General features: G+C 42.0%; 1 protein-coding gene across 1 annotated transcript in view; it reads left to right on the forward strand.

The window, feature by feature from the left end:
* The window catches only part of LOC306972473 (metabotropic glycine receptor-like), a 54,282-nt gene extending 28,927 nt beyond the window's left edge, over window positions 1–25,355 (forward strand). Inside the window, exons 4-13 of the mRNA XM_079569096.1 lie at window positions 1,441–1,640; window positions 2,588–2,656; window positions 11,739–11,848; window positions 13,761–13,999; window positions 20,093–20,231; window positions 21,074–21,179; window positions 21,973–22,119; window positions 22,392–22,629; window positions 22,884–23,437; window positions 23,610–25,355. Of these exons, the coding sequence (XP_079425222.1) occupies window positions 1,441–1,640; window positions 2,588–2,656; window positions 11,739–11,848; window positions 13,761–13,999; window positions 20,093–20,231; window positions 21,074–21,179; window positions 21,973–22,119; window positions 22,392–22,629; window positions 22,884–23,437; window positions 23,610–24,539 (2,732 nt within the window). The 3' untranslated portion in view covers window positions 24,540–25,355. The remainder of the gene's footprint in view (window positions 1–1,440; window positions 1,641–2,587; window positions 2,657–11,738; window positions 11,849–13,760; window positions 14,000–20,092; window positions 20,232–21,073; window positions 21,180–21,972; window positions 22,120–22,391; window positions 22,630–22,883; window positions 23,438–23,609) is intronic.

Here is a 25,355-nt window from a genome sequence, read left to right on the forward strand (position 1 = left end):
TCACGTTTTTTGTTGGTTTTATACATGATTTGGCAACATTTTTATGGCTTCATCACAGATTACACTAAAAAAACAAATATGGGCAAAATGTGACAAAAATGTGGCTAAAAAGACTAAAGCGTTGATGGCAAAAACAACATAGAAGCTTTGTAGGTCTTAGCTTTGAAATGAGGCGTTACACTGGCCTATAGGCTGTAAGCTCTCGGGTGAAGAAGCTTTTAGAGCTGAACTGGAGAAAATGTGCCCGGTTGCAGTGGGGGTTAAGAGGTTAAACATCTTTATTTATCCTATTATATCCTATTAGCTGTAATAGACCAGGTTTTGAAAATGTCAAATGTTACGTTTTAAAAGAAAGACTCGGTTCACAATGCAGATTTGAATGAACGTAAATAACACTAGAGAAAATTTCACTTAAACCATAATGCATTTCAGAACATGTTTGGGTTTAAACTGCAAAGCTAACACGTTGTAATCATGCTATCCTTTAGCTTTGATTTGCTAATTGCAACCATTCAAATTGTGATTTCGATCAGGTTGTGTTTCATTGTGCTGCCCTAGTTGTAATATCGCTGTGGAAGGTGTAGCACCAGAGTTTTACTGCGAATGACTGCAGCAGTGGAAGTCATTCCAGCAGTGATTCTGCTGCTCCTAACTGTTGCAGTTGTAATAGAAAATAACATCAGGAGCGGCGCTGCAGTAGTAATGTCAGAAGTTGTGGTAATAAAATACCATAAAACGTAATTTACCATTTTTACCTCTACAGTAATTATGTGATAGTTACAAATACTGCTGTCACTGAGGAGTACTTGCACTTTATTGCTAACAAACTCAGCACACATTAGTTGTCAGGCTGACATCAGGTATGTATTATTTTCTCTTTTGTTCATGGCGGCTTCATAATTACAGGTTGTGTCTCGTCATTATCTCTGCGGCTTTGTGTGATTGAGCTGATGATGCCTGCCTTATCATGCTGATCAACTGAGCCTTTAAAGAAGACACAAGTGCGCCAATAAATTTGAATTAATTTTGCACAGACAAACCTACACAAACAACTCAGAGAAGCGAATCCAGCATTAATCCCCCTTATCTGTGTTGTCTTTTAATCATCTATTGCATATAAACTGTATATATATATATATATATAATTTTTTTTTTTTTTACAAATAACTGAATGTGGGGCCACAAGAGCCACAAAAGAATGACAAAAAAGCAACTAAGAAGTAAAAAAGTGACTAAAATGTGACTTTGAATAATATGACAAAAATGTGGCAAGAATCCAATGAAAAAAGTTACAATTAGTTCTGTAGGTCTTGAAAATGAACATGAACATAAAACACAAAATGTAGATTGAAAGAAAGGCAAAATATAAACAAATATAACTAATATAAATAACAACAGTGCAGTGTCAGTATCATTATTCTTTTTTCATGTGCTTTGTAGGTAAAGACAGAGAAGACCCTTCGGAGGGCTCCACCAGGTGCCTGCCGTGCCGGGATGGGTGTCCTTTCTGTCAGGACGACACCCCCTGTGTGGTGCAGGAGGACGGGGCCCTCCGGCTGCCTGTGGCCACTCTCCAGGGGCTCTGCATGCTGCTGGACCTGGCCTGCATGGTGGCGCTATATCACCTACGCAGGAACAAGGTGACGGTTTTACACTGACATCAACATCAACTGCACTTAACCTAATCGTGACTGTGTAGTATTTTTAATTTCAACAAAAGTCATGGCTATTTGATTGCAGTGATCATGCATTATTTATGGGGAGCTTTGTCTTTGTTCGCACATTATTTGCCAAATCACTTCAATATGAGATGCCCCCTTGATAATTTTGAACAAAAGATGAACAAGAGAATATAAATGGAGACCAAGCCCTTGAAATCTATTTTCTGGGTGGTGTTTGCACAAAAGTCTATATTTCCTAACCAGTAAGACTTAATATTTCATGTGTTATGGATAGTTCACATACAATTTTATTCTCTACTTCACATTGTCAGTGTAAAATGAGTGTAGCAAAAGTTGAACAAATCAAGATTCACACCCCTATTTTCCTGAAGCTACAGAACTCTGACTGTTTTGAATGTGACTTTTGGCAGAATTAAATTTTAAATGTGTGTATCCCATTATAATTGTAATCTTTGTTAGTCAGGGCTACTGTGCGTGAGCTCCTGAAAGCCACTGTCCAATAATTACCACAAATCCTTCGGCAAAACTCAATTTTTACACTTTTCTATTTATAGACTTTAGCGTCGGTCTTTCCCACATTTTCAATTCACACGAAAAGTCCCCGGAGCCCTGTCCATTTACATAAAAGAACAAACATCTTTTTCTCCAATGTAACACGGTAATTAAATAGAGGCCAGAAAACATGGTGCCTTCTCTTGCTTTTCAGTTTCAGGCAAAGAAAGAGAAATACCAATTTAACAACGCTGTAAATGTGTTTGCGCCAAACTAAGTAGCCAATTATTTTTCAGCGGGTCAATGCAAACATAAGTAATAGAGAAACCCACAAATACAGATTTAGCTACCGAGTAAAAGAGACGATCTTTTTTGTAAACAATGAACTGACTGAAGTTGTCTGTCTCTCACAGAGCATCCGCACATCAGGACTGATTCTGCTGGAGGCCATCTTATTTGGAGCTCTGCTGCTCTACTTTCCGGTGAGTTTCATTTTAGGCTGTTTTTCAATGGGTCATTAAACCAGGAAAATATAGATATAAGAAAAGATGGTTTAAAAGGTCCTATCAAGCAGCAACCTCCCTTTCTCTTGTTACAGCTGAATTTTTTTTGCATTTTTCTGCAAACTGCATTGTGGTTGCTGTGCTCCACATTTTTTTTACTGGTTGCTTTTGTACGTCTTTGCTGTGTCTTTGTGGGGTTCAGTGGATTTTTTCTTACTTTGAGAGTCCATAATGGCCCTGAAGAAAGCAGCTTTTTAAAAATAAACAAACTAGCTTATGAGCTAAAGACATTTGAGACCTACAAATGTATTCTTTGGAAACATTGAAGAGGCTCCAAGAGCTCCCCACACCTGCAGCACAGTGGAGCCGTCACAAGAGGAGCTACAGGAAACAAGGAAGGGAGGTATTTGGGCAAGACTCACAGCTCAGCCACTATTGTTCTGGCTAATGGACGTTCACTGGAGAATTGAACAGACTAAGCTCTTCCCAGAAGATGGTGAAAGATTGTTGTGGAGCAAAGGGAGCTGCACAGGAGGAAGGTGGAGGAGGAGCTGACCAGTGCAGGACACCATGCTCTGAAACAGGGACAAACCCAGGAGGCGCTGCACCATTTCAGAGGATCAGAGGAGACTGAAGGCAGCCAGCCAGGTTTCCTCCGGGTGCTACAGTTTCACCTATCTCTGGGTCAGGTTGGCCCACAGTGGCGGCGCGGCTCAGTCGCAGCGGCTCAGGACTATCACCTGAACGCCATTTCGTTATACTGTTGTACAATGACACTTCATACAATTCATACATGATTTTAATACTCAGAAAAAAGTCAACAGATCTCAATACCGCGGTGTGCGCATAAACAAGGACATACATATTGTAGTGATATACAGTGAACTCCTGCCGTTTTACCGTGACCATCCTTTCTAATCTGAATTGTTGGGACTAGTTTAGATAATGGATTTAACACGGATTTCAGACCGCTTTTGCTAAAGGCCATGACCATTCCTCGCTCTCTATAAAACATTTAGAAAAGACAACAAAACATCGATATGAGTGACTAGTTTAGATGCTATAGTATTGTTTAGTATCTTGGTATTGATTATTTTCACAACAATTGTCTCTGCATGATCGATGTAGTTAAATATTCTGTTTATGTACCACTGTCTGCTCCATTTCCTGTATGGTTAACAGTATTTCAGTTCCTTCAACACACGTGAAGAGACTGCGGTAGAAATGTGAGCTGCACACAACTGCTGTCTGTATATCACTTTACGCTGCAGCTCTTATCTTCGCATCATCAAAGCACATCAGCACATGCTTCATACGTGCAGGAGCAATGATATGGAGCAGTTCTTCTTAACAGGACCCACCGCGACCCAAGTATAAATGGTTGAATAAAAATCTGGTGAGTCTGAATATTGCCAAATGAGCAACACAGTGTAAAAGCAGGATGTGTGGGAATCTGAAAAAAATTCCTTCATACATGACTCAGAAGCGGAAGCGTGTTCAAATCAAATACAACAGAATGAGTCGCACACTGTGGGTTGAAAAGTCTACATCCAGTATAGAGTTAAACATAAAAGCTTTGTCTGTGATCTAGCGCTTGTTATAAAAATCCCACCTTCTTTATCCAATCAAGTCCTATGTAGTGCAGTGCTTTAATGACTGCATTCTGGAGAGTCTGAGCTTTCACTTGAGGTATGCCATGTCTACATATCTGTTAAATGTTTGTGATGCTGGATGATCGCTGTGTCAGTCGTATGTGTTGAGTGGTCGCATGACTTGCTCAATATGGATTCCTTCCTTCTGCTACAGACGGCTTCTCTGGAATCGCCCATATATATATATATATATACAAGAGTTAAGGGGGAAAACAATTTGGAGAAAAGTCTAAGCTTTCTCTAGTTATTAAAAAACCTCTTTAACAAATGCTGAATTATGAATATAGTTTTCTGCAAAATAATGATACAAAGACATGGGGAGGAGCAAAGTGCTTCATCACCCCATAAATACATAAATAACGGAGAATGCTAGCATAATGCTCCATGTTAGCATCGTGCTAATGCTAGCGCTAACTAGCGCTAGCTACGACTGCCGTTTTTGTGCTTCTACTGAACAATTTGCTGTGAATAAACATCCATATGGACCCAATTTAGACTTGACTTTATTTGTATGTGATTTATTAGTTTATATTTTGCCAGAAAATGGCTAAAAAGAGTTAAAAATTCTGTTTTCGCCCTCTGTGAAGCCACACCTTCTTCTATAACGAGATGCTGTCTGTATCTATTATAACAGGTGTTTGCATTTCTTTTATCATTATTATTATTTTTTTACACTTTTTTGTTGCTTCTTTCTATTTATTTTTTTTGCGCTTTCATTCTTGTTTACGTCTTGTTTTTGTCGCTTGACACTTTTTTTTTAGAAGCCCTGAGATTTAGGTAAAGCAACTGTGCTCGGTTCAGGTGGGGGTTAAGGGATTAAGTGGGTAAAGGCAACGCTACTTGAGTTTTGATTATGCTGACCTTTTGACACCAGTAACAATGCATACTACATTCCCCACCTTTGAAATGAAAAGACAATGACGAGTGACATAATTGGATTTGAAGTTGTCCATTCAGCCGTTTCATCGATACTGTTCCATTCGAGTAGAGGCCATTACAAAGCTGGCACGGTTCGCCACCGCACGGATTCACTCTCTTATCATAACTAGCCTTTGTCTATATACTGTGGTCTGATGCCAGTGTGCATTGTGCTCCCGTGTATTTGCACGCGGCCCACGCTGCACCTGGTGGGCCGCATCAGAAGCCCAACTTTAGCCCAGAAACAGATGGATGAAACTTGCGTGCCATGTCGGGGAGATATCTGGTGTAGCGGGGGAATTCGCTCTCCTCAAATACCCGCACAGACTGCCAAACAGGCAAACACAAAAGCCTGCGTGGATCCCTGCCATTTGTGAGAAATAAAGCAGGAAAAATGGAGGAAGAGCTTCAAAGGCTGATCTGGCTCTGGGGAGGGGCTTTTGTTCCTCCTGGAGTGACTGAATGCAACCATCAAAGAAATATTTGCATCTGAATCATGCAAAATACCATTAAAAAAATAATAATGAAAAATGCGCACACTAGATTTGACATGGGACAGTTACTTATTTGTGGAGATTGCATGTTCCCTGGTGTTTGGGTGGATTTTACTGCTTGTGTGATTGTGTTCTCTCCTGAAGAACGTGTAGGGTTAACAGACTACAGGTTTTACAGACAGTGGTCCAGTCCGTCCTCTCTAAATTCTAAAACACAATGGGAAGGTTTATTACCCTGGGAGCGGCTGCCTTCACCTCATGTGACCACACCTCGTGCACATTTCTTGCTCTAAATGGATTTTATTTTGCAGTCAACCACCCACCGCTCCATCCAGCCCAAGGACCAAAAATAGCTCCTCCGAAATCCGCTGCCACTCTTTTTGACTTACACACACTTGAACACACTTAAGGGCTTTTTCTCCCTTAGCGCCCTGACTTTTCATCTTTTCGTTGGACATCGAGTAGACCAAATCTGCTCGAGTAAAAGCCAAGCCAAAAGTCGGCCCATTGAAATAATTATGTCTGAATATTTTGTGAAAGACTCCTGGTGTTTTCATTCTGGTGACTGTAGCAGCTCACCGCAGTGCACACAACCATTTGAGAAAACCTTCAAATTAAAAAATGGTCCGCGTATATCATTTTCTTTCTACACAGAAGCAATGCAGACTCATGTGGCTTCTGTTGCCATGCTATGCAATGACATCATCCGTATTCCCTATATACGTAACATTTACTCTTGCAATACAGGAGGTCTACCTGGTGCATTTTGATCATTGCGACAAGCACGCACATCTACACACAACGAGCGCTGTTTTAAAGGCTTTAACAGGAACAGAGCAAGTTTTAAGCGTTTTATCTGCTGATCAACAACACTATTTAGTGTGAGGTGAGAGAGAGAAAGAAGCAGAGCGGCTGTTTCATAAAGAGAGAGAAAGACAAATATAAATTCCAACACTGGCGTTTGGAGTTCTTTACTGCAGCTTTACTGTCCCCAAAAATTTGGGACAGCCTCAAAATCAAGGCTTTAAGGTCTTTAAAGTCACCCAAACAGCAGATGTGAATGGGAAGACTGCATAGTGCAAATATAACATCATGACCTTTGTTTTAACCTTATAAAACACGACCTAAACTAAGACTAATACACACACACACAGACACACAAAACAAACAAACAATGTTCTCTTTAAGAAAACCAGGTGTGAACATGCCTTAAAGCTACTGTATTACACAACTCGCATATTCATTGGATAAACTTTACCGCTCTTTGACTCCGACAGGTAGAGATCTTGTCCTGAGGGAGAATGTGGTGAAGGGGAGGAGAGGCTGAGGAGGCTGATGGTTCAGCAGCTGTGGAGGAGAGGGGGTTGTTGCAGGGCAAGGAGAGTGCATTTATTGTAGATGTATCAGGGCATCAAAGGCAGTAGGTGACCAAATAATGCTTCAGCTTCAGCTCTAAATCACATTACGATGACATAATTTTTAATTTGACACCCTCCCTGTGACTATTTCCCTTTTTATTCTTGTTCCCGACATCTCACCTCTGCACTGTCTGCTCTCTCTCAGTATTTCCTCTTCTTGCTGTCACCACACAGCTCCTCGGCCATACGCGCGCTGCCTCTCTCCTCTATGCTCGGCTGCTCAATGCATTTTTAAACACTCCATCAAGTTCTAGCACAAGTTGTTTTAAAAATACATCTACTGATTAATTGATGGCAGAGGCAGAAGAGGCAAAGCAAAAGGGCCACCTTCAATGCTTGATTTTAATGTTGTTTTGCTATTCCCCCTTGGCTCTATTGTCCACATCCAAGTGTTTAGCTGTGCAGCGGTAGGATTATAAGACTGGGTGTTGTAACCGTCTTTTTGCGGATATGTGGGCGTACATAACAGCCTGGCCTACTTTTGCCGAGGTGATTTATTGTTTGTTGTAGAGCGCGATGGTTAGGGTCTTGGGATGTGTTAACGCTAAAGGTGGAGGATCTGCAAGAAGATGCTGAAGCCAACCGTGGCCTGGATGCCTAATTAAAAAGGGAGGGGGAAAGTTACTGACGTCTTCTCAACCTGTCAGATTCAAAGCACCAAAGTTCATCAAATTAATATTTATTGGGGTTATGTAAGACAAGAAGCAAACAATATTTTCACACTGGTATATACTGTGTGGATTTTCCAGTTCAAAGATAAATGCTCAATCCATTGCCTTTATTTGCCCCAGAATCCACCTGTGTTTACCTCTGTGAAGCTGTTGGACCGACAGCAAATGAGTTGCTGTTTCTGCAGGTGATTAAAAAAAGATACCAGGTGAAGAGTGGTGTTGTTATTGAAGCTTAATTACCCCAGCTACCTTTGTGTCTCTCCGAGGAGCTCCCACCAGTGACGGGCGGGGCACCTCCGGGACTCTGTCTGTGTAATGAGCGCGACTGCTAAACTCCATCCACATAGTAAATCCTCTTCCTGTCTTGATCAGTTTGATCTCCTCATGTGGTCCTTCTCCAGATCTCCTGTCGTAATGGCAAGTAAAAAGAAAATGATGTGAAATGAGATTGTCACTTTTGTTTGCTGAAAGTGCTGTCTCAGAAAGTTAGAGACTCATACTACCCAAAAAAGTCTATAAGCCAGTGGAACTTCTCAACTAGGATGCTGTCAGGACTCAGCATAATCCTTGGATGGCAGGATTTAGGTTAAAAATAAAACTGAAATTATAACCAAAACAACCGTCATTTATACAGATTCAAATGTTTCTATACCTTTATATGTTCCCTGTTGGAGATGCACCGATCCAGCTTTTATGCTAACTATACTGGTACTGGGTTTTGAGTATCTGCCAATACCCGATATTTACCAATACCACTTTCTTAAAAGTGGCTTTCTCTGAGTGGAACATTGAATTGACTCTTTTCTCCATTCTAAAATAAGATCATGATATTACGGATCAATCATCAATTATATCTGTTGATAAACTCTTGGATAGACATTTAACAAGGATCACTGGACTAAATATCCTTTGGTTTATGCTAGGTTTAGCATACCGATGCTAACCACGGCATTTTGCGCAGCGATCAAAAATGCGTTTGCCGAGGTTGAAACTAACTCTGCGTGACCATATTCATAGATTTAGGCAGTAAAAGTTAGGTTTTTAAGGCGTTGAGAGCCAAAACTGGTATCTGTTCAGTATCGGATACATGTAGCCGATACCCGATATTGTATTTTTTTCAGTATCGGCTCCGATATCCGATACCAGTCTTGGATCGGTGCATCCCTATTCCGTGGAAAAGGTTCACGACCCACTGAAAATGGTTCAGAACCACCAGTTGAGAGTCGCTGCTTTAAGTCTCTGGTCAGTGCCCAGTTTGTTACAGTTAGTTTTTTTAAGACAATAGTATTACCTTGACATACATTGTCTACACACCTTTTACATTAAAGCGCCAATAGTAGAATCATCCATTCACAACACTGGATGTAGGATTGTAGTATATGATCTTTTATAGTGAATGATTGTAGTAAATATATATGTTTTTGCCCTTGAAATAAATGCACAGGCTTGATCAGGTTCTTCGCAGATCAACTCGACTTCTCTTTGCACTAATGACATGAAATGTTGTTATAGACGGCGTCCTCTTTCACAGCTTGTCTTCTCGCCGCTACAGTTTGTCCTTGACTTTGAATGAATTACTATAAGACACACACTGAGAATATATGGAAACTCACCGCTTCTTACTGGGACATGGCCATGCTCTCACGCCGGTAAATTTACTGCAGTACATAATAACATGTTGTACCCACACATGCAGGGCTAACCTTTTACATTTGTCATGTGGAGGATTACCTGACACATCAGCAAATGCCCCGCTGGGAGGTGCCAGTTGGGGGGGACCGCTGAAGTCTGCTCCCATACCCCACTGTTATGAAACTGCAGGCCGGAGTCACTGCGCTTTAACAGCTGCAGATACAGGACATGACTCTCCTCAAACATCAAATAGAGTCTCGTGAGTCTCTGAGGGGCAATGAGCCAAGTCAACTCACACTTGATTTAGTCTGTGGCACTACCAAATTCTACACTTTCATAAACTTTTCAAAGATGGGTTTGAGTTCAAAGGTTGTTAAGTGCTGTCAGAATTTACAGGAGGATCTTATTTTGGACTTGTGACTTGTTTCGGTCTCTGACTTGGTAATTGTGACTCAATTGGACTCAATTCGGACTTTACTTTTCACATTGGAACTTGACACTTGGATTCAAATAATTTTTTACTTTCTACTCGTATTTTATTTCTATGTGACATATTGTTATTGTGAAGCACTTTGAATTAAATTTAATTTCTCTGTGGATTTTAGGGTTGACTCAGAACGAAAAATAATCATTTTTTCAGTGTAAAAATCTATTATTTTTTTATTACTTATTCTGAGTTCAATGCACATATACTCATAACTTTTTTCACATTATTACGGTATATGCAGCATTTGCAACTTCGAATAATATACTTAATATGATATACTTATAATACCCTGTACTGTAAGTGTTTTAATTTTATTAATGTGGCACAACAGTGTTCATTTTGACAACATATTTTCATTTAGTTTTAGTTTTAGTCTTTTTAACTTTGCATTTATAACATTTATTATAATCATTATTTAATTCTCCCACCTTAACAAAGCTCAGACCTGTTCCTTTGGCAGAGAATTTAAATGATATGAGGCTCTTTCAAACTGTCATTGGATGTAGGGTTGGGCGATGTCCCCTTAATTGGCCGTTGACGATGTTTACAGTGAACCATCGTGATGGACGATGATATCGTCCATTTCTCATTATAAGCATTTTTTTTAAAGACATTTACATTGCCTATATATGCTGCATATATGTATGCTAGGAAAATGTGAGATTGCAGGATAAATGGATCTAAAATAAACATGATCTGAACACAGTCATGGAACACGACTTTTACAAAAGAAATTTGTTAAAACTCGTGCGTAAAGTCTGAGAGGAGAACGACTTATTCAGAGCGTGAACTCCAAGGCTCTTATCACACTAATACAAATATAAATCGGAGCTTATTATTTGCATTTGCTCAGTTTTAACGTAATGTTTAAGAAACAGTGGGTGAACGGGACAATATTTAGAAGTTTGCGTCGTAGCCTACATTTTTGAAGCCGCTCCACGCGCCGCCCGGTCCGTGAGCTCGTAACCTCGTAACTCCTGCACCGCGCCTTTCTCTCTCCTCTCTCTTTCCTCTCTCGGTCCTTCGTGAGAATAATCTGCGCGCTCATCTAGCTCCGATGTGAGAGCCATCTCGTCATTTAAAAAAACGGTTTAAGTTTCCATACGCAGCAAAGCAAAGCAAAAACACGCGCTGTTAAACTCTGAGCTGCAGAGAGAGAGAAAGCGAGAGAGAGAGAGCCCCGCGCGTCAGAAAGAGATCAGCGCTGCGTCTTTACGTTAATAATTACAGCCAACACATCATGGCTTCTGGCAGGCCACTGACACTAGCGCGCATATTAGTTACATCCGTTATTTAATTTACAGTGCAATCCCTGCAAAGTTTGTAGGTTTACAAGGCCTACAGAAGACCAGTGCGTGTTTCTGACAGGAGGGGGCGTGGCATCACGATGGTGGCTCTCCATCGTGATGTTGCTCATCCATCACGATCGGCACAACCCTAATTGGATGTTTTGATGATTTTAGTCATTTTCAACGTAAATATAATAAGACATTTTGGACACAGTTTTAGTCCCATAAACAACTTTTGATTTAGTTTTAGTCCAATTTTATTCTGCAAAAATATGACTTTGACTAAAATTAGGACGAAATATTTTGTCAAGTTTGGTTCATGAGAAGTAACTTTTTTCTTTTGCAATATTACTCCAGTGCAAACAATAGCTGATGGTTCCAGACATAGATATAGATACATCAATAAAATATAACCCTGTATCTGCGGTTGTGGCCTCGTCCCCAGGCTGCAGGCTCGGTTTTGTGTATGTAAATGACGATACATGTGCTTCTATCCGCAGGTGATGATCCTGTACTTCAACCCCAGTGTGTTTCGATGTATCCTCCTGCGCTGGGTCCGTCTGCTGGGGTTTGCCATTATGTACGGCACCATTGTCCTCAAGCTATACAGGTACAACACCTTCCACTTTGCATTATTCACGCTCTGTCCTGCTAAATGATGTGACAATAATCTGCTGATTTTTTTTAAAGCAAATTTTGAAAGCATTTTTGTTCTGAGGAAAAAATAATTGAATTGGGCAACAAGGTTTACAACAGTCTTCCTCATTTCTCTTGTTATTCTCAAGCCGCCCTCAATAGTCTGCATTTAAATTTCACATCAGGCTCGAGTGTCTGTAAATCTTGAACACAAGCCGCTCCTCCATTGTTTCTGGGACGACAGAGAGATGTCAAAGAGGGCACTCGAGTGTTGCTTCGGCAAAATTACCAATAGGATTTTCTATATATCAGTGGATATGAAGAGTGCCCCAGGGCCACCTCTTACAGGCCAGCCCCTCTGAATATATATATTTGTGATCAGATGAGATTTAATACAAGGCTTTGTGCACAGTTGGACGACTGGATGGAAACGTATTATTGTCGGGGAGAATGAGTAAACGGCGAGGGTGTAGATGCAGGAGAGGTTTATCAGCGTGGGACCCAGACACATGAGCTCAAAGCACTGTGCAAGTCGACATAAAGACGGATAAGAAGCCTCCGTTTTCGAGGCTAGAGGGATAGAAGTAAAGCAATGATGACACTACATCATGTTATCGACCACATCTTAATTAAAGCTTTCTGCTATTTCTGTGTATATCCAGCATCAAAAAGCAGAGGGCAGCATTTAGAAGACCTTTCATTTTTACCTCTTAACCTCCTTGAACCAAGCTCATTTTCTCCAGTTTGGCGTTACCCAAATCTAAAAGCAAGAAAGTGGCAAAAGAGCGACAAAAACGTGTCGGAAAAGCAACAATAACACATAAAAAAAGCCTCAAAAACACAGCAAAAAAGGTGAGAACATAACGAAAACGCTTCCAAAATGTGACAAAAACGCAGTAAATGAGTGATGAAAAAGCAACAAAAAAAGCAACAAAAACACAACAATGAAAAAGGAACAAAAAATCAACACGAAAGAGTGTCAAAAATGCAATGAAAAAGTGACCAAAACACGACAAAAAATCCTACAAAAACATGAAAAAACACTTTCAAAAAATCAGTTTTGTAGGCCATAGCTTTCAAAGGAGGCGTTACTCTGGCCTACAGGCTGTAATCTACAGTTCCAAGAAGCTTTTAGATTTGAGCTGAATTGGAGAAAATGCACTCAGTTAAAGTGGGGGTTAAGAGGTTCAATACTATTGCATGGAGGATGAATCACTGATCACAAATAACAAGATTTTTCAGTAGCAACAAAATACAAAATGAGTAGACTGAGTAACCAGGTAAATAGTATAAATGTTACTAGTGAGTCACTCACCAGATCTTGTGGTGGCGCCACTTGTGAGCGGGCACCACAAGAGGATGTGACTGCACTGATGGGAACACCGCTGATATTCATTTCCTCGTTTAGATCATGCTGTCTAGTGTTCTTTCTTAAGCCTTCAGGTCTCACAGGTCAAATTAAAAACTTTACTAACCCCATCGTGAGCTAAACAATGTTCACGTCTAAAGAGAAAAAGAGCTACAGCGTCTGCTGCGGCCCGCGCTTGCCGTAAATACGAAACAAAACAAATGCACATGTTCACCCCCCACAACCCCACAACCCCTCTCCCGGCCGCGGAGTCGATCTGGTTGGAGGAAAATGTTTGTCTCCACCCACTTAAATGCGCTAAGTTTGGAGTGGCAAGATCACAAAGTACGCTCCTACTGAGCACAAAATTTCACGCTATTGTCTGTGTTTTGAGACACAAGATCAGGCCCAATATATTTAGTGCCACAAACAAAGATTTTAAAACAAGGTTAAAAAAAGGTGTACCACGTTTAATGTACTTATTGAATACAAGTGTGTCATCAAACTCAACTGGCCTCTGTGTGCATGTCTGTTTTAGGGTGTTGAAGGTGTTCCTGTCCCGCACCGCCCAGAGGACGCCCTACATGACGAGCTGGCGGGTGATGCGCCTGCTCCTCGTCATCCTGCTGGTGGTGCTGTGGTTCCTGGTGGCCTGGACCTCGGCCGTGTGTCAGAAACCGGATCTGAACCAGGTCCTGATCAGCGCCGGCCTCACAGCGGACGGTCTGCAGTTCAGCATGTGTCTGATGGACCGCTGGGACTACATGACGGCTGTGGGTGAGTACAGTCTCCTCTGTGCAGGCTCTCGACAAAAAAACACCATACAGGATTTATAAAAAAAATACTATTACTGAAGTATCAGCTGAAGCTGTGCCCTTATCGCAAGAAACCAAACCATGGTCTGGTTGAACACTCAATTCTGATTGGCTAACTAGCGTGCGTTAAAACTGTATGATGCAACAGTTAAATCATGTTCTATGTCGCGTTTTTCCGCTTTCCAACCCAGTTACACCATGATCCCGCCCCCACATTGTAACTCTAACCAAATCCTTTTCCTAACCCCAACCTTAACCCTAACCTTAATCCTTACCCTAACCATATTTCCTTCTTGTAAAGTGACAATATTAACTTAATAACGCCAACTGAAAAAGCTGCATTTGGAATGACATTCAATGAGAGTTCCCGGGGTTGTGGTTTATGGCTAAACTTGGTTGGAAATCGGAATGATGCTTCTATTGGTGAGTTCATGTGGTCCTCGAGAACTCGGGCGAACGACTTCACGTGAACGATCGCTCAACTGGGGAAAGCGACCGGGGAACTCGGGTCAAAATGAGCTTCCCGAGTTTCGCACCTGACTGTGGAAATCATCTGATTTGCTCTTTTGTCGTCTATTGTGATCTTTTTAGTTAAAGGGACTATACAGAGTTAAAAAATGTTAAAATTATGTATTTTCCTCCCCCTACATGTTCCAGCCATGTCCTAATGTATAGAATGAGCCCAGACCTATTCACCACAACTGCCTCTAAAATCCTGCACTGTCACTCAAAAAGGGGTTACGGTAATTCGGAAGTGCTGTGATGCATGAGTTTAATATAGCAGCTGCAGTTACGCATAAGACCGGAGGTGGCAGTAGTGAGTATAAAATGATGAACTTGCATCTAGCCCCTTTAAACACTACTACTTTTTATTTTTTAGTTTTAGTTTAGTAGTAGTGGGACTAAAAGACGGCCCTGGACTCTGACCAGCCGGGCCCAAGTTAGTGTAAACATACGCGTCCACAAAGACATATTTTGACATCAATTTATAATAGGCCTAATTTTTATTGCGCAATTGCTGTGTCACTAATGAACAACAGAGCTGTTAAACAAATAGAATAGAGATTTTTTTATTTTTTTCGCTGCTTCGCTGTGCAATTGCAAGGCCGGGTAGCAGCACCCCCTTACAGACTGATGGCCCTCAAGCCAGCAGCCCTTCTGTGCTCCTCCAGAATGGACGTATGGCCAGTCCACCCCTAGTTAGCTGTCGTCATCCTCGTAGTAACAAAATTGCGAGTGAAATGCCCGCCATCAACGTTAGCAAAAGTTAATTTATGTGATAAACTAACGTTTAGCTTTTGAGATGCTAACACATTTAAATGATTAGCTAAGCTAAGCTCTAACCAATTATAAATGACGTTTTTTTTTAAAGACATCAAAATCCCCACTTTCCACATAAAAACCACGTGAACACAAACCAACTGGGGACAATGACGTCACATCTCGGGAAAACGAGCACCCCAGTCCACATAAATGCACCATCAGTCACTCCACCGCAGTTTCCATAGTAACGACAAACATTTGACTTGGAACTAGTTTCGGGTAAAACGGCGTAAAACATAAAAAAAAACTCCTGCCCCGGACTTAAAAAAAGGAAAGCAAACAGGCCACAATGAACAGTTTCAGTTTGTCTGACCACGGTATAAGCGGATTAGGAGCCGTGTATTAGACAGTTTAAATGCACTTCACCACTTCGCTGCATGTCGTGGTGTTTTTGCCTCCACGTCGTTCATTAAAACTGTATAATGCACGGCTCTTCGTTGTTTAATCCTTACGTGTACTGCATCACTCTCAGAGGTGGAAAGGAACAAAGTAAGCCTTTTGCACTGGCTTCAATGTTAATAAACTATAAACGACATTAATGGGTTTAATGACACTGCTCTTTCAATCTGTGTTGTAGCTCTGAATGAATAACACAAAGGAATTCCCAATCACAGTATTGACAAAAATGTTTACACAAAGCTAGGTGTTAGAGCAAAGGCTTATATAACAATAATGAAACGAAGCTATTTATCTCACACTTCAGGAGAATGCCAATTTAGTCCTGTTAAGTCCTTTATAAGTTATGTGTGATTGCTCTTGACCTATTCTGAATTTGTTCATTTTTCTCTTCTGTCTAAAACAATTCCAGTCATCTTAAGTGGCTCTATATTCCATTGTCAAAAATAATATTCAACCTGTAGAGCAGCATTGGAAAAAAAAGAAAGAATGTGGAGCTGGTTTTTCGCTGCCCGCTTGCAATGCCATTTTTTGTGTGAATCTACTGAGCCGTCAAGTCAAAAGCAAGAGTGAGTTTGTCAGAAATATTGGCTGGAGTAGAAGAAATGTCCTTAGGCTGCAATGAAAGACTGGGTCAAAAGGCTGCAGCACACATCACAGAAATATCAAAACATTGCAACGAAATTCAGTTCGGCTTCTGTAAAGAAAAACCTGTCTGTCTTTGTTTCATGCACAAATAAAGAACAGGGTTATATACAAAGAATATGCGTTGTACCATCTGAATAGTAAGGCTAGTATGTTTTCATTATACTTCTTTGGATGTTGGCATTGCTCTTATTTTGTGAGACAACTTGTGATAAAAGAGAACAGCCATGGACAGCCCAAACCACAGGCATCTATCCTAAAAGTAAAGAATCAATTAAACATTTTTCTCTGGTCTTTTGTAGAAAGGCTTTGTTATTAACATGCTACAGAACCGCTCAGGAGTCCAGTCACTTCAGGTGGTCCAGCCCACACATACAGTAAATAGATTGCCAGGGATTGTGTATGAGGCAATAAATTACTCCATAATTTCACATCAGCTGAAAGGTCAGACCGTGGCGGTTTGCTTATGTTATTGATTACTCGTATGTTATCAGCCTGTGCACACACTGAGCCATACAGCACAGATATTGAGATACATGTATAATATCGACGTACATTTTCACTACATTTTACAACTGGTGGCAACACAAGTCACCACAGCAGTAGTGGAATAGAATGAGCAGTAACTAATGTATTAATAGTAGTAATTGTAGATTTAAAGGGACTATACAGAGTTTAAAAATGTCAAAATTCTGTATTTTCTTCCCCCTACATGTTCCAGCAATGTCCTAATGTAGAATGAGCCCAGACCTGTTCACCACAACTGCCTCTAAAATCCTGCACTGTCACTCAAAAAGTTTTTAATTCGCGAATGGCCGTCATGCACGAGCTTAATATAGAAGGTGCAGTTACACGTATGAACTGAGGTGGCAGTAGTGAGTATAAAATGGCCAACTTGCATCTCGTACCTTTAAACTTTAGTATATTTAACCGCTTAAACCCCCGCCTTAACCAAGTGTTTTCTTCAGTTCAACTTTACCCAAATCTACAAAACTCATCTAAACGGATAATTTTCCTCGCTTACCCACTTTTTTTTTCTTTACTTTTAAAAAAAAAAGGCTTTTTAATGCATTTTTGTCACATTTTTGTTTTCTGTTTCCCTTTTGTGGCTTTTTTTGTTTTCTTTTTCATCCTTGTTTTTGTCTCATTTTTGTTGCTTTTTCATCCTTGTTGTTGTCTCATTTCTGTTTCTACTTTGACAGTTTTTGACAGCTTGCGCTCAGTTCAGGTGGGGGTTAAGAGGTTAAGCATACAGTATATTTTATTGTCCTGTGGGATAGTTTCTCCTCTGTACTTGACCAATCCCTCAGTGCAGCTGGAGCAACCAGTCAAGAGCAGTGACCCATCTCTAGCTCTTAACTGAGATTTATAACCAGGAGTACCAAGCTGGAGGATTTAGCATTATTATTGTGCATGTTTTGAGCTGATCCAGAAGAAACCCATCTGCTTATCGTACGATTGATTGGGAGTATTAAATGTACATATGGACAATCCTATTTTTGTTGGCTGATGTGTCACCCTCACCAAAGTTCACCCATCATCACCGCAGGTTCTCAGGCTCTCCAGTGGCTGTACACAGTTGTTAAGCGTCTTTAAAGGCATTGCCCCAGACACAGCAGGCAGTGATGGGCACCGCAATAAACTCGCACTGACAGCGGAGGAGAGTAATCCTGTTTGGAGATGAAGCAATGGACGCTTCCCTTCAGAGATACTCGGCAAGTCTCTGAGAAAAAGTGATCGACAAAAAACTCCAAGAGCTGGAGAGGGAGGCTGTGAAGTCTGCAGCTTTTAGGGAACAGGAGCGGCAGTGCAGAGAGGAGTTTGCTACAGATGAGAAGGGACGACAGCTTACGACGCCTCAATGAGCAAAAAAAAAACATCAAAATGAATGCACGCAAAACTGTAATCCCTGTGCCTTTCAATTCAAGCTGTAAAATGAGAGAGTCCAGCTGCCAAGAGGGAGACTTAAAGAACGGAAGCGCCCCACAATGATGTAGGAAATGATGTCGCAAATTGCCTCACTGCGTGCGTCAAAAATGTGGAAATTATTGTAATCGCTTTCTGTGTTTGTCAGTCCGGCAAGCCTGAAATTAGAACTTCTCATGAGCTCCATTGCAATGCCACACACGCTAGCACCAGGAGTATTCGTTTTTATTCATCTTTCTTAGTCAATATTGGTACAATGGCTGTATTTTACTCTCCTTAGCCGTGCTAGAAAAGCTGCTACTACAGCACATTACTACTGGCTATTAATTTGAATCTATTTGTTTGCATTAGCCATACCGCTTGTCCTTCTCCACTTACAAAGCGCTCTCTAAGCAACCTTTTCCAGACGCTAAGTACCATGTAATTACCTATGATTTATGGACAAGATACCTCCATGAATATTTATGCACTGTTCATTTGAGAGGACTGACTGTTTGTTTTTGTTCCTGCAAAGCCGTAACAATAACGGTATCTAAAGTGGCAACAGGCTTTAGAGATACACTGTATTAAATTAAAAGAGTGAATGTTGTTTGCTTTGGACGCACATGCTTTTATACACGTATTATTGTGGGGTATAAAGTGGTGAGAGCGTAGGAGATACTGGAGCCAGAGATGATTTCATATCTCCTGTACTCTGCCAAAAGAAATCCCATTAATGAGTTTTCAAATGGCTATTGATCTTCCCCCACAGCCATGTACTTTATTCTGTCTATTACAATAGCAATTTATGTGATAATGACTTTTAGTACAGGCTATAAAGTTTAGGACCTCTTCAGATCAAAGATACACTATGATCCAAAAAGTGCTTAATGAAAAGTTATGTGGCTCTGCTCCAGATCTTTATAACTACAGAGTGACGGAAAACAGAGGAGAGTGAACGGACTAACCGGGCTGATCCACACACGCGGCTTGTCCTGACTTGTAGAGACCATCATATGCTCTTTGGTTAGCAAGCAATGATCTGGACAGGGCCTGTTTGACCGGCTGTGGCCGAGCGGACAGGATAATGCAGATACAATGCACCCATCTCACAGTCTGCTCAGTCCAAGAGAGAAGACTGTCTAAGTGACTGAAGAACAACTTGAGCCACTAGGCTAGTGGTATCCAACAGGCGGCCCGCGGGCCACTTCCGGCCCATGAGATGATTCAATCCGGCCCATGACTTACAGAACACAAATTCCTAAGCTTAAAGAAATAAAGGAAATAATTCCTCATGTGTCCAGCAGAGGGCCCTAACGAAATAAGGGATCAGGATATAAACAACAGCAGTAGAATGAATAACGACTACAGTGTAGCAGAAAATGACACAGGCTTGTAAGTGCAATACAAGTGGCCGCCGTTTATATGAGGTATACATAGTCCTGTCAGGCTCATTATTTTTTCATTATTGAAATCAAAAATATCAAATATCAATATCAAAATATTTTACTGGAGCTTTTGATTCCGGACCCCAACAATACACTCCCGATATATTTTGGCCTCCAGGGAAATTTCCCTGGAGACCCCTGCACTAGGCTGTAAGGAAGCGAAACTCTCCTCTTCCTTTCTCCTGCCCCCTATTCCGCATTTAACTGATATTGCTCCGTATTTGAAATGAAGCAACTGAACTGAACGTTGTACTAATTTTGAAGCTAAAATGACACTAATGAAAGTTAATCAAAAACGACGACTGTGTGACCTGTGTCCTGCTCTCTCTGTCCTGTAGCGGAGTTCCTGTTCCTGCTCTGGGGCGTGTACCTGTGCTATGCCGTTCGGACCGTGCCCTCTGCGTTTCACGAGCCACGTTACATCGCCGTGGCGATCTACAACGAGCTTGTGGTGTCGGCCATTTTCCATATCCTCCGGTCAGTGCAGGGAGAGGGAGGGGCTTGAGTTATTATTTTTATTCTATTCTCTGTTTTTATGAAAAGGATTTGTTTTTATTTTGTTTCTAACTTTTCATTTAGGTTTTTTTTAATATGGTGCAAATGACTCCTTATATAGTTTGCGTAAATGAATACCAATGAAAGAATGATCTTAGACAACAAAGAGCTAAGTCAGAATTCCAGAGAGCACTGTAGATGCTTAAAAACAGTATGTGTCAAAGTTAACAAGACAAACGCAAAGTTAAAAGTTGTGTAATTTATTCGGTAGCCCGTGGTGCTCCGCGGGACAATGGAAAGGTCAAACTGTGTTAATCTGAGTGAAACAGTCCACTGGGCGCATGTTCATTTTCAGCTCAAGCTGCTCTCGCCGTCAGGGACTCAAACATTACGGTTTTGTGATTCGCTGCTGCTGTTCTACAGATAAACGTTTGGGATCTGCACGGAGCGGGGCTGTGCATATTCAGCATCTCTGTGCGCTGCGCTCACGGAGAACTCATCAAAAAAGATTTAATGTACAAAAGGGAAAAGTGCTCATAAAAATTGCATTGTAAGCATAAACAAACAACTGCAGCATGTCTATTTGTGGTCGTTCAAAGTAAAAGAGTGAAATAGTTTGGCCAATGTTGTCGGCTGAAACCTGTGCCACCCGCTTTGTGAATGAGACCCGGTTATCGTCATACCCATGCAAACGTTTCGCTTGTTCACTTGGATCATGTTGCTTACAAGCATCACAATGTCTTCCTTTAGCTTACAAGAGGCCATGGTCTGGATGCAAAACTATCGTGCCTTTTCTGAAATAAATCCATATACGTTTCCAACAGGTTCACTCTGCTCCCGGGGCTGCACCCTGACTGGATGTTCATGTGTTTCTTCGCCCAAACTCACCTGACAGTGACTGTGACTCTGTGCCTGTTGCTCGTCCCAAAGGTGATTATCATTTTAATGACAAATGACAAATATAATAGAAATAAAAGCTGACACATATAACATATAACAGAAAAGAAGGGCTGCACATCATCACCCAACGATCGTTATCACAACATTAGGTGATGCAATAAATCTAATCTAAAACCACTATATAAAACGCAAAAGCAATGGTTCTTCAACTGAATGAGGTTTTCACATTTTGGTGAAGAAAAATAAATTGCGTACGATTTTGGTTTAAACATAATAGAACATACTGTGTCCACAAATATTGCAATAATATCGTTATCCCGATAAGAAATAATCGGGAAATAATGCTCGATCAATCTTCATGAAGTAGTACGAAGTCAAATCAGATGAGGAAAAAGTAGGAAGAAAATAATTGAAATCAAGCATAAAGGTTGTCCTGGCATCCCTCATACTGTAAAATCCAATTAGCATGGTCGGCGTGGGCTGTATTACTATTTAAGCTTAGTCACTTCTTTGTTTTGCTTTCATAATAAACATTCTTCTATAGAGTGAGTCAGCAGAGTACACAGGGATAATTAGGAAAGCGTGCTAATCTCACAGCGCCGGGGCTACAATATGGGACAAATGTTTACTGTTTCCTTCATCCAATATTATGTTGAGACAAAGCTTTATCTTTGGTCACTATATCTAAACGGATATACTTTGTGTACCATCTTACCACTAACAAAACAGTCAGCTCAATCAATCCCTTTGCCTTTAAACACTGTTTTCATTACACACCGTTGATTATTCTTCTGTTATTTGATGTTGTATTTCCTGTGTGCAGTTTTTGGCCAAAGGGACTCAGGCCAGAGACGACATCGCGACTGAGGCCTATGAAGAGGAGCTGGACATGGGGCGCTCCGGCTCATATTTAAACAACAGCATCACCTCAGCCTGGAGCGAGCACAGCCTGGACCCTGAAGACATACGGGTAAGGTGACAAAAGAGCTTCCATGTTGGTGGTTAGTAAGGACCGCCGCCACTTAAAATAGAGACAGTTGCGCTTTGAGTGTAATAAGAAAAAAGTGACAGACCAGACTGTAACCAAGAGCTAGTTTCCATCTGTACCGACAATAGAGAACAGTCGGGTGAAGTGTCTTGCTCAAGGACACCCGAACGACAAATCCACAATAGTGTTACTTTTGACGCACAAATTACTCACATGTGGCATTACTCATCTCCGTTCTTTGTCCTCTTGATAAGGACGAGTTGAAAAAGCTGTATGCCCAACTTGAGATCCACAAGCGGAAGAAGATGCTCTCCAACAACCCCCACCTGCAGAAGAAACGCAACTCCAAAAAAGGCCTGGGCCGAACGCTGATGAAGCGCATCACCGAGATCCCGGAGACCATGCACCTGCACCGTCAGGGCAGCCGCGAGGAGGGCAGCGAACACGGGAGCAACAAGAGCACGCTGAGGAGGACTCCACTTGACCACCATGGTAGGATTATAAATACGTGACAAGCTTAGTTCATTGTGTCTACAAAAGTGTAAGGCAAGCTTTAACCACTTGGCTATTTGCACTAAAAGGCATAAGACACATTCTAATCAATACGAACGTTGCTCTGTCTTATATTTATCCAGTCTAATGCCCACAACTACTGATACACGGTCTAGATTTCCAGCAATGGAGAAAGGCTGATAAGATTGTTCATGACTCTACAGTTGTATACTCACTGCGGGCTTTTCCCACAGGTAAAACACGTGATGACTCGCTGAAGAACAGAGTCATGGCATTGAAGAAGTCCCTGAGCTACGACCATGTCTGCGACCCAGAGGAGGCTGCTCCCAGTCCTAGCGGCTCAGTGGGAGGGGACAAAATGACCCCGGTGGGAGGAGGAGGAGACGGGTCATTTCTGGGCTCTCTGATCGGTCGAAGACACAACAAGAAGCCAGCGGACCTTCCCGCGACCTCCCAGACCCTCCAGCCGGCCGAGTCCACGGAGTCTGTCCCGCTCTTCTGGAAATCGGCCAGCGCTCACAACTTAACGCACGAGAAGAAGCCTGTCCACCTGCGCACCACCATCATGCAGAAGTCCCTCAGTGTTATTTCCCACGCCAAAGAGAAAATGCCAGGTATGACCAATAAGACGAGTGCGGAGGACGCCGCGAAAAAGGGACCGAAAGGGCACGAGGGGGGCACACTGGCAGAGGTGGACGAGACCCCGGAAACCTATCCAAAGATGATCGTGAGTCAATCTGTGGAATACTCCAAGACACCACTGAAGATGGGCATTATGAAGCAACAGGTATGAGCCTCAACCTTCTTCTAATATAGTGTTAGTTAGTCCAGTATTTTAAGGGGAGCATTTACAAAGTGTCTTTTTCCTGGAAGTTTTTCAATGCTGGTTGAAAATGAACCAAATATTGTAAATGTGAGTGCACCCTGATACTGATCATTTGCACCCTTATGTTTCCCAGGTGAGTGGCAGCCAGCCCTCCATCTGCTCTGAGACCGGGAGGAGTCTTTATGATGTGTCGGAGGTGTGTCCTTGGGAAGCGGAGGAGAGTCAAACACCCCCCTCTGAAATCAAAGCCCAAAAACATGTGTCCATCGCTCCTGAAGAAACGAGCGCATGTCGTCGCGGCAGCGCTTCCGGAAGCACCAAAGGGGGGCGCTCCCAGCAGAGGCACAAAACCGGACAATCGCCGGCCAACAGACGAAGAAGCAGCAGGGATAAAGGAGGAGAGAGGGAGGAGGTGAAGGAACCACGAAAATCGAGACCACCCAAGTCCCCGCTGCCCTTAAAACCAGACGTGTGTCCCTGGGAGTTCGAGGAGCAGCCGGTCATGGGCCCGGACACCCTTTCCCCCGACCGAATCCGCCGCAAGAAAAGTGTCACGCCCACTGATGGCAAACCCAAAGGGCTCCACTCGGACCACTCTAAGTCCACGGGGAGTCTCCTTCAGCCCCCCTCCCTAATGGTGGAGATATGTCCATGGGACTACTCTAGCCCCCCATCGCCCAAGCAGGAGAGAGTCCCCAGCAGTCCCAGCACGCACAAGAAGAAGCGGAAAGGCTCATGTTCGTCCAATCACAAAGCTGAGAAGGAGAAGGGGCGGGAGAAGAGCAGGGAGAGGCGCAGCTCCTCTAGTAAGCCTGCGTCGTCAGAGCGAAGGCGAGTGAGCCAGACGTCAGATTGTCCGGGGATGATGATGGGCTCTGAGCGGAGGAGGAGCTCGTCCAGGGACCCAGAGGTGGTGTATCGGGACAGTGAACCGTCCCGTGGCAGTCTTTCACAGACTAAACCCCCCGGGGAGAGGAGGAGAGCTGCAGTCATCAGTGAGCCCAACATGGTCGACGTCTGCCCCTGGGACTTCCCTGAGCCGGACGCTGGAGAGAGGGCATGAGGAGGATAAAACACATGATTGTAATTTTTCATTCACAAAAAAAGACTCAAAAAGAAAAAGTTGGGGAGTTTTTCAGTGGGTCACCTTTTGTGCAGAACAAAAACATTTAATCTACTGTTCAGTGTTGCAACTCAAGCACAACACGACGGGGAAGTCAACCTCCAGGTCACTTCAGTTCCAGTTTTTCGCACACTCGCTTGTTATTTTACTTTGTGACATAGTTTTTAATTAAAAGTTGATGCGACAATCACTTGTTAACATAGACACAGTCCTCACTACAGCTTACTCAACATAAATTTCCCAAGGTACACTGATGAAGGATATATTTAGATTACGCGATAAGCCAGTGGAGACCGACTCTATTAGATGTGATGATAAAAGGCAGCGGGGAATAAAGTTGTGCAGAAAAGGCAGAGTGAGCAGCACATCACTGAAACTTACCTTTAGGCAAAATTCATAATTCATGAACAATGATGTGTTTGATTAGAAAAAACATGGGGATTGGTATTGTTGAGCCTCCTGGTAAAATGCTCATACTTTATTAATAACTTCTTTATTTGAAGTCTTTCAGCATTTCAGTTTCATGGGGGTAATTAGCATCTTATAAGTTCATTGATTTACTGGATGTTGCCTATATGTTTAATTATTAGTTTATTTTTTACACATACCCACATTTTCTCCAGAGCTTCAACACAAATCTGTTGCCTCTTGTGCAGCAATTTACGTAACACTTTAACACATAGACTTTTAATAACAGATGCACTTCCTTTCATAGCAGTTTCCATTTCTAAGGGCTTAGGGCCGACACAAAGAGAT

The sequence above is a fragment of the Gobius niger genome (genome assembly GCF_951799975.1).
Source record: "Gobius niger genome assembly, chromosome: 13".
In the NCBI taxonomy this organism is placed as follows: domain Eukaryota; kingdom Metazoa; phylum Chordata; class Actinopteri; order Gobiiformes; family Gobiidae; genus Gobius; species Gobius niger.